Genomic DNA, 15,226 nt, shown 5'->3' with positions numbered 1-15,226 from the left:
TTATAGCGATTTTATGTTTATGGTTTATTTGGCAGACTTTTTTGTCAAAAGCTGTCTCTCAATATCAATAAAAATAATGACCATCACATTTCAGCAATAAAAATAATGACTTTTCGTATGAACACCTTTAACATATAAACCATAACTCTGTAAGAGAATTAATTATGAAGGGCATGGTGAACAGATTTTGACATGCGTATGTGTGTGTGTTTGCGTTTGCATCTGTGTGTCAGGGCCTCTGATGACCTGCTTAAGCACATGGTAGCAGCCGACACCATGGAGCAGTTCCAGAAGGACCTGGACCAGGGCCGGGTGAGCAACCTGGGAGAGACCAAGTGGGGTGGGGTGGTGGGGGGGTCTGGTATCCTAAAATAGACAGGAGGATTTTTATTTCTCTGCCTTTCACTGTCATTGGCTTTGTGGAAAGGAGGAACCCGCACTCAGACCTAATAGTGTTGTATTAAAATAAACTGACACCGCGTACGACAACTTCTCTCCACTGACCTGCGACAACTGTTGGACTCGCACAAGGCGATTACTTACAGACATTACTTAGACCCAAACATAAGGTGCAGACACCAGCCTTGATCCGACTCATGTTGGGAAAATAATTTGAAAGGTCTTTAACCAGTCACATAATCAAAGCATCAAAATGTCTAGGCAGTTTACCGTTTTTATAATTCTTAAATATGTTCTTAAAAATTCTTTAAGTGTCTGTAAGACTTAATTAATGCAAAGTGACCACTCACTCATACGTCCACTCTGCTTTTAGATTGTCCAAATTCCATTCTGTGGAGGCATTGAATGTGAGGACTGGATCAAGAAGATCACTGCCAAGTAAGTGTAACCTGTAGGCTAGCACTCACCCGGACTGGAACCTGCAAACAGCAGCACCTCCGATCGGGAGTCGAGCGTGCTAGCAACCGGGCTAAAAACACAGACTGCTAGCTTTCTCACTAGCACGACTCTTAAGGTGTGGGGATGGAGGGTTACACAACACACATACTGCACAGCTACGGACCAGCTGGCTGCCGTTACATAAATAAATACTAATTCCAGTTATTTCACCTACTGGTTGTCAATGAGACAGTAATCGTATCATAGTACATTCATCGTGTTCAAAGGCTGTAATCACAACTAAAGCTTGCCGTGTGACTTTGCAAGCGTTGGTTGTTGTTATATCACTTATCACCGCTTAAAGTGCCAATGTCAACACCATTGAGATGTCTGCATGCACACTTACAGTTCATTATTCATCCAAAAGCCACTTGTAGTTGTAGCACCTTGGGTTAGTACAAAGGCACAAAACACGTACCGTTGTTTGAGAAATACAGGTTTTTCCTTACAGCTGTGTCACTTAAGGTCTCCATTGACTGCATGAACTACCTGTTTGCTAAACCACTTGGTCTGGAGCTGGACTTTCAAACACAGCAGGAGTATTTCAGCCATGCTGTGCCATACTGCCCCCTTGTATATATTTACTGGCCCAGAAAAGTCACTTTTACACCCCTCCCTCCCTGGCCATGGCTATGGTTATGGTTATGGTTCTAGTGTTTAGCAGACGCTTTTATTTTAGTAGCCTCGCATGCTTAGCTTCAGCCAGTTAGCATCGCAGGTAAGCTGAGCTGACTCGTCATGGTAACTGGCCACCGGGCCATTGATTATGTTGAACTCTGCTGTGTGTCCCAAACCTCACCATGACCTCCCCTCCCTCCTCCCCCCCTTACAGGGACCAGGACCTGGAGCCAGGGGCCCCCTCCATGGGCGCTAAGAGTCTGTGCATCCCCTTCCAGCCCCTGAAGAAGCTGCAGCCGGGCCAGATGTGTGTGAGCGGCAAGGAGGCGGCACAGTACTACACGCTGTTCGGACGCAGCTACTAACACACCCCCACGGGAGACAGGAACCGTGTCGCACTAACCCCATCGGTCCCCTCCTAGGGTCACTCACTGCCCTCCCCTGCCCTCCCCAGGGGCAAGTGGCAGGGGGGTGTTGGGTAACATGTACCCAGTTCTGAAAACTGTTTGTCCTTATTTTAAAACTCTTGCACCCCAACAGTGCGTCTTTCTCTCTCTCTCTCTCTCTCTCTCTCTCTCTCTCTCTCTCTCTCTCTCTCTCTCTCTCTCCATTCTGTGGAGGCATTTCTCTCTCTCTCCCTCTCCCTGTCTCTCTCTCTATTCTGTGGAGGCATTTCTCTCTCTCTCCCTCTCTCTGTCTCTTTCTCGCCTTCCCCCTATTGTCCCTCCCTCTCTAATGACCTCAGGACTGTCACACATTATGTCCATGCTGGACCATTGTCTTGGGGAAGGAGGTACTCCCTAAAGTAGTTCCTCTCCACAGAGGAGTTACCCACAATGCAATATGTTTTGCTACCAGTAGGAATACGTCCTCTGTGCTTCTAAGAGTTTGTGTCTGAGACTCCGTCTGCGCTGGGGTTCACGTCTGTCTGTAATGAAATTAATAAATAAAGGGATTATGAATTTTGCACTGTTTTCTGTGTTGTCCTTCGTCAAATACTAGTTGTCCTTTTTAAATTATACAGTGATTATCTGAAATACTAATTTGTTTCCGTTTCAGTTCAGTAGTTGTATTTTTTCCTCATGGCCTCTAAATGTTTCAGGACTGTTTATTTCTCTGGTGGCACTTAACATACTTGATTTTATCAGACCGCATTCCAGTTGGTATGTCCTCTTCTGTCAGAGAATTTGTTGCAGTCTTCTGCAACACAGCAGGACTTCAGGCTGTATTACGCAACCGTGGCTTCTGGCACGCACCAAAAGAACCACTGGCCATTGGAATGCCGTAAACATGCGCACTACCCCAAAGTACCGTTATTAAAAAAAGGCTTGGTCACAATACTGTCAGACGCTACAATAGTTTCAGACAGTATTGTAATGTAATAGTTAAATCCAGACAAGCTATTCGTGAATCTCACCCAACGTCAAAGGTGTTGCCAGTAGACATTGCATCCATACCTGACAGACAGGTGGTTGAAGTCGACATTCCTGCTGTTCCGTGCGTCACCGTACACGTTCAGAGGGCGGGTACTCATACCGGGCGGAAGCGAGCTACTGTATTGGATCGCTTTGATTCCTCTGTACACACCTGCGTCGCGCCGGTTTAAGGTATAGTATATAACATTTTAACTTTTAAAAGCCACACTATATGTAAAATCGCGATGTATTGATGTAAACACTGGTAGCTGCTAGAGACTGAGTGGAGTTTTACGCGACTACAGAATGAGCTGGAGTTTCGGTAGAGTGATTCCTTGTTATCTATTAACCAAAAGCTTGCCATAGATACAACGTGAAGGTGGACATCTCCCTCAAAGTTAGGATGTTTATTTCCTGACAGATGGTCTGAAGCATGGGCATAATGTTCAAGCGCTGTTTAATTTTCAGATGGCCAGTTAAGCTAGCCTACTGCCGGTCATAGTCACGCCGCACACTACACGTTCTAAAGGTTTTCTAATCTCCTTTCTCTCTTTATCTTATTGACTAAAGTCTACTCTAACAAGGGTCGACGACAGCTCACAGTGAGTTCCTCAAAAACGAAGAGGATGCTGTAACCTAGTTCCCCTCCGTCAAAGGAAGGAAGTGCTCTGAACTCATACTCTGTACACAATGAGCATTCCCTGTTGCTTTTGTCACGGAAACTCGAACAAGAAGCAAAGGCAGAAACGCATTCAAAAAAAGAACAGTTCATTTTCATAGCTATTGTAAGGTAAGCTCTTGCCAGAGGCTCTTTTAAATGAATTTATGTGTAGTTAGCAAGTGATGATGCAGTGATCATCCACTGATGTGTTTATTTTATGTCTGCAGAGATGATCTGAAATGGCTGTAGTAGATAAGTTTCCTAGTAAAACCACCGAGCAGTTTGGAGATTTTGAGGAGTGGTCCAGCGCCACCTCATCAGATGGTTGCCTTGGCGACTGGAGTGATTTTCATGACAGTAAAACCTGGGATGGAGACAGGCCTGCCTCACCTGTTCCTGCCCAGGAGCGCTCCTCAAAGGTACGCGGTCTTCTCGGCAGCATTTGGATTTTAGTCTGCCAAGCAGTCCCATGATTTGATCACAGTACACCATATGACGTTTTTTAACATCGTGTAATTGTACTGACACCACCTTCTCGTTTCTTCTGCTCTGTAGTCTATTGCGGCTGTGCAGAGTTGCGAAGCCCCGGATCCGTGGGGAGTTTTCAGCGAGTGCTTCCCAGACGCGGGTCCGCAAATAACTGATCTTGGCGACCTTGAGACGCCAACCCTGTCGGAGCTGCTTAGGAGCCCCTCACACACACCGTCGCAGTCAGGAGGCATTAGCAGGTATGCACACCTTTTCACCTAATCCCCCTCAGTTCTGCAGCTCGACACTAATGTATAACCACCTAGATAGCCACGTGAAATGATCAGCTTCCCCAACTAGTCCTAGACTTAAAAGAGAACTTAAATGAAAATCGAAATAGTGTTGGACTAGTAGGAAACTGACTATGTCTAGACTAAGTAAAAAGGCCTACTTGAAATGTGAAAGCTAATTGGCGTGTAGATTGTCCTCCTTTTATTATTAAATTAAGCAAAAAAGGCAAGTTTGAAGAGTGGGCTTTTTGTGCGTTTCCCATATGGTTTTGGTCCAGCTTTTAAAAAGTAGGATACTCGTGCAGCATGTAGTCTGCCAGGGTGGATCAGGAGGGCCGTGTCTTGGCGAAGGGATGAGATGAGTGTTGTGTTGTGTTGTGTTGAGTTGAGTTGGCTCTTCTAAGGAGTGAGAACATGATTGGTGTCGCTGACATTAGCATCTGTCAAACCTGAATCCTGAGTCCTGACCCGGTCTTCTGTCTCTCTCTCAATTCATTTAAATTCAAATGGGCTTTATTAGCAAGACGACATATGGCATTGCCAAATCATTCACAGGAACAATAGAAAAAAAAACAATATAAAGATACATACATTGTATATAATCTCTCTCTCTCTCCATCTCTCTCTCTTGTACTGCTGCCAATAAACAGCAAACCCTTCTGAATGTGGGTCAGCCAACCCTGCGTTGGCCTGCACTGTCTTCTGGCTTTGTGCCATGACTGCATTTGGGTCTGTGTCTGCGTGTGCTGGGGAGGTGTGTGGGTTTGGGGATTTTGAGTGCTTCAATCAAAAGTTGCATGACCCCCCCCCGCAAGTAAATTTTCAACGACCCCTCATCAGTCTTTTCATATAAGACATGACCCTCCCCGGTCAATTGTCGATACCTTCCGCCCACGTATTATAGCGCTGTGATAGCATATCGACTTTAGCAGTCGTTCCAAACTCACCCTCTGCTTTCTGATCTTACACATCACACTTCACCAAGATGGTGGCCATTTCAGTAGAGTTACTCACTAACATTGTTGTGGAAACACAATAAGCATGGAAACTAAATGCACACTTCCTGCAACTGCATTAGCCTACTTGAAAGTTACTCCACTAATAAGCAGAGGTGGGACCAAGTCACTGTTTGGCAAGTCACAAGTAAGTCCCAAGTCTTAGCAGTCAAGTCCAAGTCAAGTCCCAAGTAAATACAGAGAAGGGCAAGTCGAGTCCAAGTCCAAGTCACATCAAAGCCAAGTCGAGTCCAAGTCCAAGTCCCAATCTTTTTCAAGTCCTGAACAAGTCATCAGGTACTCTTCACTTAATAATGCCATTATTAGACTATCGATCATAATTTTAGCACTTCCATCTAATCCACAGTATTTTTTCTATAAATACAGATTAAAATATGTTCAATGTTTCTGTCTTGTAATCTTTTACGACATATGCATGTGCATACCTGTGTAATATACACATGTGCATACCTGAGTAATCTCTACAAAATGGATAGCTACATGACACTCAGCACAGCTGCAAATATATATAATGTTTTTCCAAATTGCGGAGCCCACTGTAAGGACGAGTAATAATTTGACTGATGGTATTTCACTGCGCTAGGCCACAGATTTGCCTGCAAACAATTTATTAGGCTGTCTGCCAGTGGTGACTCATAAGGGAAGCCAAGGTCAACAGTTTTATATTATTTAAAAGATAATAATGACAGTAATTTTGTTTTAAAGTATTCATTTCTTAAGAAATACTAGACATTTGATGCTGTTTATCTAATTTGTAAATGGTGCACGGTCACTTTAAGCCCATTGTGTGCCACTGTCCACACGTTCTCATAATGATCTTTTTTTACCAGCTCCGTTCAAATATAGCCTATGGCTAGTCCACAAACTTGTTTGTGCCACATGTATAGCACAATTTTAACAATGATAAGCATGATATTAAGTTGGCACAAACAGCTTTCATTCCTTTGGAAAGAGAAGCATGTATGACATGATGCTTGCTTGACATTTTCTGTTTGCAATTAAAAGTGAATTATGAGCCTGGTAGCCAGTAGCCACCTAGCTACAGTAGCTGAGTGGAATGCGTTTCAATCGGCATATCATGTGCTTCATGTAAATAAATTATTGAATACTTCAAGACTCACCAGTTCCATTACACAAGGCAAAGACAACTCTTCATAATATTCTTGTCCACTTTCCAAATCACAGTGAGTGCAGCTATGTCATAGTGACCTGGATCTCATAGTTTATAACAGTATAGTAGGCTAGTGAGAAACGGATAAATTCACAATCTCCTCTAATCTCGTATTTTTTTGCCTCCACGATTTCTTTTTATATGTTTCTTATATTTAAAAGAAGATATCAATCATCATCAACAATGACAAGCCAGCTGGAACCTACTCGTTTTCTCTCCCTCTCGTGCGTGCTTAGATGTGTTCTCAATTAAATGCAGTAGCTTAGCATAAGTTTAAGTTGGATCTTAATGGAGAGGACTCGAAAAGTATCATCTTTATGTAACATGCTGTTGGTGCTTTTTGACAAACGTTCTCTAACAAGAGTGCAAATCAGTTTGCAGTAAAGCTACTAGTGATTGGCTAAATGTTGGTCCTTCCTCTGTCTCTTGGTGCCCTACACACAGTGCGTAACGCGTGTGGGGGTAGTGGCAGTAATCTACTGAACTGTGCTCTGGCCGCTTGTCTCCGCTATTTATTTTTTTTATTTTTTTTTAGTCGCGGGAAAGCGTCTCTGGGTTGACTGGTACACGATCAGGAAATTTAGTTTTTGATTCGAGACATGTCAAGTCATCACAAGTCAAAGAGGCAAAGTCCGAGTCAAGTCTTGAGTGAATAGTATTCAAGTCCAAGTCGAGTCGCAAGTCATGCCGAATTTTATCAAGTCAAGTCTGAAGTCATTAAAATCATGACTCGAGTCTGACTCGAGTCCAAGTCATGTGACTCGAGTCCACATGTCTGCTAATAAGTATTCACATGAAATAAAACAATAAAACATTGAGACCATTCAACAAAGCACACTGGGTAATAACAAATTCAACACATGAACTTGTTGCTATGGACTCGTCTCTAGGCTTTCTCAGTCATTGTAAAGCTGCCGAAGCTGAACATTATCCAAAACTCAATTTCTCAGACGAGCGTCAATTTGGGACCTTGCACTCCTACTTGAATTTCCCCTGGGGATCAATAAAGTATCTATCTATCTATCTTCCTTCTCAAATGACTTGAAAAGGCCGTTTGCACAATTTCACAAATAATCACAGGGACCGAAAAATACCTAACATGCCAACTTTTTCCGGGTTTAGGCCCATCATTTTAACTTTTCCCCGCTGTCTTGCCGTTTTAATATTTTCCCGTAGAATATCCCATATTACTGTAATACTCTCATAACATTAGTCCTGCATTCTGGCCTGTCTCTGTGTTGTCCTGTTGTTACCCCTTGCTCTTCTAGAGGAACAGATGTATTCAAATCCTCGTTTTGCTTGCTTGAATGCGAACACAGAGTGATATTAACCTACAGTAGGCCTATTTAAGTTAACGACGTGGTTGTCGTGAGAGCACGATTCATTGGCGCTTGCAGTCTAGGCCGTAGGCTATGTCTACGTGCGCACCTGCCAGGCTAAGAGCCAAAGAAATCCCCCTGTATATTCACTCCAAGTTGGCCTACCATAACTTATCAACTCTACACTGTAGACCATAAACTGGCTATTTATATGACCAATGTATTTGTTCAACTTTATGAAGCAGAATTACGCACGGCTGCTTGGAACGTAACACATTATTGTTGGCAGGAGAGAGAATGACAGCGATTAACAAATTGCACTTGTTGCTGGTTACCAATAAATAGGGCCTACTATATATTTTTTTGCAAACAACAAAAACAGAAAGGATGGAGACAGCAAAGCTAGAGATGGGCAGGAACAAGGTCAATTGGTAGAAATGCTTGTCAAAACGTTAGGAGCTGGATGTGTGGATGAATGAAGCAGTATGCTTTATAAGCATGCACACTGTTTAAAGTTAGGCTAGGCTACACGGTAAACTACAAGTAAACCAAAGTTAAATTTAGCTTTTTTAGGGCTGGATAAAGTTGACCAAATGGATATAGGCTGTTAGGCGTGAATAAAGTAGGTTACTTTGTTGCTCCAACCCTTCCAACGTTAATGGGGACGGATGTTGACATTTTCCGTATTTTGCGTGAGAAATCCGGGAAATCTCCCTTATTTTCATTGTTCAATGTTGACAGAGCTATGGGACGAAAGAGAACGTAATATGGCGACAGAAATCAACAATCAAACAAGCCACTTTGATTTTTTGCTGTTTTCATTAATACAAAAGATGGGTGACCCCCCTAGACAAAAAAAAGTTAGGTGACCCTTCCCTCAACAAAGAATAAAAAGACATGACCCTCCCCTATTTTCCTCCGGTGACCCCGTTTATAAATAACGAACGGTCCCTTAGGTCAGGGACGTGTTCAGGCAGTCTTACGGTACGTGACCACTATTGCAGCGCGTAGACGCTTGCAGACGCCTGCAGATGCCTAGCCCTCTCTCCCGTCGCCGCTTGTGGCCGTGTATAGGCTAAAGTGTATGGTGTAACGTTTTATTTTATGTAATTACACAATGCCAGCTAACGTAGGCTACTAAAGTGGAGGTAGCCTACTACTGTTAACATATTTTATTGAAACACTTACAAATATCTGGACAAGATACTGAGCTGGCAATTTGAGCCTAAAACAGGATGGGTCAGGGTCGCTGGGTCAGAGTCGCTAGGTCAGGGTCGCTGTTGTGCGGCCTGTAGGCAAGGTGACCATGACGACATGTTTTCCCTCATTTTAACCAAGTGGATTGACACTTCACACACTTTCTCTTCCCTCTCTCTCTCTCTCTCCTCTACAGTGGAGTGGTGAGTGTGTGTGGGCGTCTGCTGTGTGAGGGGAGCACAGTGAGGTGGTCGGGACCCAGGCCCAGCACACAGTCCTTCTCCCAGCTCCTCAGCACACTACCTCTGGTGGATCCACACACACACAATACAGAGGTGAGCCCAGTGTACACACACACACATTACAGGTAGTCACAGTGCACACCCAGTAATTTACACACACACACACACACACACATACCATGAACTCAGCACTGGTAAGCCTGTTTTACACTTTCTGTCCCAGCTGCACACACACTCCCCAAACACACAGATAATCCCAGTTTACCTCTAAACTCCACCCCCATATGTCATACAGTAGTTAAACCCATCTTAGCTCACACTCTCACTCGACCCCCCCCCCCCCCCCCCCCCCACACACACACACACACACACACACACAGTGGACGAGACCACCGAGAGGAAGCATGGTTGATGCCACAAACCAACTTGCATTTTCTCTAATTTACACACACCACACTGGTAAACCCTTTGTGAGCCTATACACACACACTTACATACACTTACACTCACACCACATGTAAGACAAGCTGTCCAAGCTGCTAAGCTTACAGGGCTCCTTACTCTCAAACACTACAAAGTAATTCTCTCTCTCTCTCTCTCTCTCTCTCTCTCTCTCTCTCTCTCTCTCTCTCTCTCTCTCTCTCGCGCTCTCTCTCTCTCTCGCGCTCTTTCTTTCTCATGCTCTCAGGATATGGCCCTGCCTGACATGGAGTTAGAAAAAACTGAAGACCAAAGCCCTCCAGCTGCCCTCATACAGACTAAGGTACACTTTGTGTGTGTAGAGCTTGTGTCTGTGAAAGAGCGGAAGTTCACCTGTTTCTCCAAATCAAGGCGGCACATGTAACGTTAATGGTATGTGCTTGTCCGATAGGATGGCTGTCATTGGCTGTCTCTGCTCAGCATGCGCTGCTGATATGCCAGCCCCTCTCTCCCAGGGTCTTAGGGCCCGCCTGGCTCCTGTCCCCGATAAGAGCCGCGCATTAGACCCTGCGCACTAGACCCCACGCATTAGACCCCACGCACTAGACCCCGCGCATTAGACCCCACGCACTAGATCCCGCGCATTAGACCCCGCGCACTAGATCCCGCGCATTAGATCCCGCGCATTATTAATGTCCCAGTGTCGTGTGACACAGCCAGAGAAGAGGCCGATTAGCCTGGAGGAACGTGCACACTAGCCCAGCTCTGATCTGCTTGGCTCCAAGAGCTTTGGCTTGATCTTATCTAGCAGTGGATGGAGGGGGACAGCGAACCGTTACAATGACTGCTGTTACAATCAACAATAAGCTGCAATAGGAGAAAAAATCAGACTCAGAGCCATAAAGCATCATCACCATCATTATCATCACCTAATGATTCCCTTATCACCATCATTATTATCACCTAATGATGACCCATTATCCCCACCATCATTATCATTGTCATCATCATCATCATCATCATCATCATCACCACCATTATCATGATCATCACCATCATTATCATCATCATTATCATCATCACATCATTATCATTATCATCATCATCATTATCAGCATAATCATCATCATTATCATCTCCATCATTACCATTATCATCACCATCACCATCATTATCATTATCACCATCATCATCATCACCACCATTATCACCACCATTATCATCACTATTATCATCACCATCATTATCATTATCACCGCCATCATCACCACCATCATCACCACCATTATCACCACCATTATCACCACCATTATCATCACCATTATCATCACTATTATCATCACCATCATTATCATTATCACTATTATCATCACCATCATGATCACCATCATTATAATTATCCCCACCATCATTATCATTGTCATCATTATCATCATCACCATTATCATCATTATTACCACCATTATCATAATCACCATCATTATCATTATCACTATTATCATCACCATTATCATTACCATCATTATCATTATCACTATTATCATCATTATCATCATCACCACGATTATCATCACCACCATCATCAACACCATCATCATCAACATCATGGAGCTCCTGATGTTCTCGAGGGGAAACAGTGTATCTAACGTTTGAATTCTCCTCTTGATGTATTACTGATCATGCTCATGTTAAGTGATTTTTCTCGCAATGTTTTATGCCTGTGTTCCGTGTTAGAATGAGTCTGATCACGATCATGAAGAACGTATGACCTCTGACCCCTGTGTTCCGTGTTAGAATGAGTCTGATCACGATCATGAAGAACGTATGACCTCTGACCCCTGTGTTCCGTGTTAGAATGAGTCTGATCACTATCATGAAGAACGTATGACCTCTGACCCCTGTGTTCCGTGTTAGAATGAGTCTGATCACTATCATGAAGAACGTATGACCTCTGACCCCTGTGTTCCGTGTTAGAATGAGTCTGATCACTATCATGAAGAACGTATGACCTCTGACCCCTGTGTTCCATGTTAGAATGAGTCTGATCACTATCATGAAGAACATATGACCTCTGACCCCTGTGTCTGTCTTCTTCTCCATCTCTCTTTCTCTTTCCCATTTCTTTTTGTTTTCTTGCTTCCTTCCATCTCTTCATTTCTCCATCTCTCTATCCATTTCTCTTCATCCCTCTCCTCTCCTCCCTTTCCTCCTCTGTTTCTATCTGTCCTGCAGCTCTCGGCTCCGTCCTGCTGCCACCAGACCCCCCCTGTCATGTACCAGGTGTCCCTGCGCTGGATCAGGCTGTGCAACATCCAACTCCAGGCCCACAAGCATCAGCATGGCAAATGACCCCCTCACCAGGCAAACTCCCATCAGCATGGCAAATGACCCCCTCACCAGGCAAACTCCCATCAGCATGGCAAATGACCCCCTCAACAGGCAAACTCCCATCAGCATGGCAAATGACCCCCTCAACAGGCAAACTCCCATCAGCATGGCAAATGACCCCCTCACCAGGCAAACTCCCATCAGCATGGCAAATGACCCCCTCAACAGGCAAACTCCCATGAGCATGGCAAATGACCCCCTCAACAGGCAAACTCCCATCAGCATGGCAAATGACTGCTGCAATGACGCCCTCAACAGGCGCATCCAACAATAACAGACAAACACGCATCAGCATGGGTGAAGAGCTCCTGCAATGAGACCCTCAACAGGCCTACCAGCTGAGGCAAAGACATTCACACTTCACACAAGCAAAGCAAAGTTCTCAGGCACCGTACCTGAATGCAGGTGTTGGCCAGGCCATGGAAGATTTCATATAGATATGTAACAGATTCAACAGCCTTTGATTTCACTTTGTGTTTGCTTTATGGTGAAGTGTGCCGTGCGCACGGCGGTTTGGCTCAGATGTTTACTCTGCTGCCTTATCTGACTTTCTGCCCACTCCTGTCCACCAGACACAGAAAAACATACTCCAATGACACACACACACAGACACAGACACCTATTCAGCTATGCACTCTTTTGACCAAAGACAGGAGAGGTGCCAATCCTTTGCTCTGGATATTCGACTGGACTGTTCAAAATGCCAGTGTCCTTTAACAGTGGTAGCTCATCTCTGACCCGGTCATCCCTTAATGAATTTTAGCATTTACACTTGATCTACGCATCTGATCAAAGCTACGGTGGGTGAACATCTCCATTTTGGATGTAGTCAAACTGAAATCACACCCTGCAGAACCAAACTGCGATTTGAAAAGCTGATTTTGATACCACAGATGAATGAAGACAGCTCTCAGGCAGAGCAACTCCCAGAGAAGGAAACACACTTTTGCACACTAGTTACGAGTGCACTACTAACACAGGGGATTTCTTTGAGTGGGACGTTCTTGTTTGGTAGTTTGGTCTGTTGTTGTGAAGACACCACCTGATTAGCAGAGCTGCTCAAGGACATGTTACGCAGCTTGCTTTCCAAAACTCAAAGGAAGACGCGGGGGGGGGGGGGGGTAGGATCACGCGTTCGCTGAGTAGGGAGTAGCATCACCCTGAATCGACACCACGCTCTCCTCCTTATCTCTCAGCCGCAGAATGTTCCAGCACACGAGGAAAGCATCAGAACAATAGGAGAGCTGATAAAGTCACTTGAAGAGCACAGCTGACTCCATCACACGTTTAACGTGCATCAGGCTCATACGGGCCCATCCAGGTGTGGATTTAAAGCACAATATGCAGTATACTGACATCACGTTTACATTGAGATCCAGTTACAATCAGACAGCCAGGTTTGGGATCGAAAAGTGATAGAAACACATGGCTTGTTACCAGTCCCACTCTAAAGCTCGTCATAGTTAGATTGTCCTTGGGCTGAATGATGTCTGTGTCAGTCAAACTCAAATGAACTGTATCAAACTTCTCCATAATCATGTTTTTATTTTGTTTTATTTCATGATCTGAATGATTCTGTCTAAAGGGTTTTACTGCTGCAGTACAAGCCGACAGAGACCCTGTAAAATGGCAATAACCATAACAAGCAGGAGGAGAACACTAAACACACAGCTGTGTGTGTGAATGGGACTTATTTATAGTATGTTCTTTTAAAGCTTTTTTTATAACCTTCCGTTAGCTTTGATGTCCTGTGTGATTTGATAGCAAGAGAACACCCTGTACACTAGTGCCTTTGTGTGAGTGAGAATGAAATTAATCTGATTTCGAATTGTGTGATTTTATGATAAGAATGTTATAAGTAATGTTAATGTATTTATTACAAATATGTATTTGTTACAGCCGATTTGCCAGTCAATGTGCTTGGTTTTTTTGGTACATTTACAGGTGGGAAGTGGGAAGATTTTCAAATGACTGACAGAAGTATTTGCTTGAGATTTGTGAGATGAACGCATTCGCTTAAACCGAGCCGTCTCTCTGAGTCACTCCCTGTGCCACTGTGTCCGACTCGGGTCAGATTACATTTGGGGAGAAACACAGACCTCCCGAGAGGGTGATGCAACAACTCTCATAGCCACTGCTCACCTGCTCGGTTCCACCACTAGAGGGTGCAGAAGCACAGATTCCCCAAACGTCATTGTTGTCAACACGGGCCCCAGCTGTAGTTGTGATACTCATGCTGCAGGCTGGCTCACGAGCGGATCTGGCCCTGAGCTGCCCCGGAACTGGGCCAGATGTGTTCCAGAATGACCTCTTTTCATGTGTGGAGTGTCTCGCTGTCAGTTAAAGGGCACATTAAATGGCTATGGCATAACATTTTCACAACTGATACATACTTTACCTTAGTTGTGTGTAATTAAATACACTTCTATCTGGTCTCTAGAGAGAAGGATCGTTTTTCCTGTGAATTTGGTCTAGTTATCTGGATGGCTCATTTTCATACAGCTCATCCGTGGTTCAGAAGACAAACTGTAAGATCAAATGAAGCCGGGTCATTGGTAGCCTACGTCACACCACACAAAACCTGTCTGAATTACTCCTTGGTATGATGTCCTGCATGTTACATTCAGACAGATATCTTTTATAGACATTTTTCTGTTTTGTAAGGGAGTCATGAACTGAAAATCACAGAAAATACACCACAAACAAATACTTTTGCTTCTTTTTTTCTTTAATCACCTGTTACTAGCAACAGTACAGGCAAATTGCATAGCTCATAGAAAGAACACTTCTGTACACACCGTATGTGGGTCGGACAGGGACGGAGAGAGAGAATAACATTTTCATCTTCGAGAAAAGGCCCCTGAAAACAGGAAATGTGACATTATGCTAAGAGGAAGTGGCTACAGTCATTGACTGCCATATGTGAAGTAAGTCAGTAAATGGAAACATTACATCCTTAATGCTGAAATACGTCTTGGAAAAAAAAGTCACGAAAATGAAAACAAAACACGATTCAAAGTTGACTTTACCTCAAGCTGCTCAACTAGGTTGAACACAAGAAAGACTTGAAATGATTCCAGAGAGCCTGAAGAGATCTGTATAAAATATACGTAAACATAAACAA

At 44.0% G+C, this 15,226-nt stretch overlaps 2 protein-coding genes across 4 annotated transcripts in view; both read left to right on the top strand.

Moving 5' to 3' along the window:
- Positions 1-2,101, top strand: part of eprs1 (glutamyl-prolyl-tRNA synthetase 1) — a 40,173-nt gene extending 38,072 nt beyond the window's left edge. Inside the window, 3 exon segments of the mRNA XM_042103213.1 lie at positions 234-312; positions 773-837; positions 1,730-2,101. Coding sequence (XP_041959147.1) covers positions 234-312; positions 773-837; positions 1,730-1,880 — 295 coding nt within the window. The 3' untranslated portion in view covers positions 1,881-2,101.
- Positions 2,102-2,811: 710 nt separating this feature from the next.
- Positions 2,812-14,005, top strand: LOC121718386. Of its 3 annotated transcripts, none has more exons than XM_042103435.1 (8): positions 2,812-3,122; positions 3,501-3,720; positions 3,819-4,010; positions 4,147-4,319; positions 9,249-9,387; positions 9,983-10,057; positions 11,947-12,070; positions 12,293-14,005. In XM_042103435.1, exons 3-7 carry the CDS (start codon positions 3,831-3,833, stop codon positions 12,061-12,063), a joined length of 684 nt encoding a protein of 227 aa, XP_041959369.1. In that variant the 5' UTR covers positions 2,812-3,122; positions 3,501-3,720; positions 3,819-3,830; the 3' UTR covers positions 12,064-12,070; positions 12,293-14,005. The 3 variants fall into 3 exon arrangements, with proteins under 3 accessions (XP_041959369.1, XP_041959363.1, XP_041959356.1); XM_042103429.1 differs by having other exon boundaries at positions 11,947-12,071; positions 12,138-14,005; XM_042103422.1 differs by having other exon boundaries at positions 2,813-3,122; positions 11,947-14,005.
- The last annotated feature ends 1,221 nt before the right edge of the window (positions 14,006-15,226 follow it).

Source organism: Alosa sapidissima, chromosome 1 (assembly GCF_018492685.1).
Source record: "Alosa sapidissima isolate fAloSap1 chromosome 1, fAloSap1.pri, whole genome shotgun sequence".
Taxonomy (NCBI): domain Eukaryota; kingdom Metazoa; phylum Chordata; class Actinopteri; order Clupeiformes; family Clupeidae; genus Alosa; species Alosa sapidissima.
The sequence above is the reverse complement of the archived record's forward strand: the minus strand, read 5'-3'. Positions and strand labels throughout refer to the sequence as shown.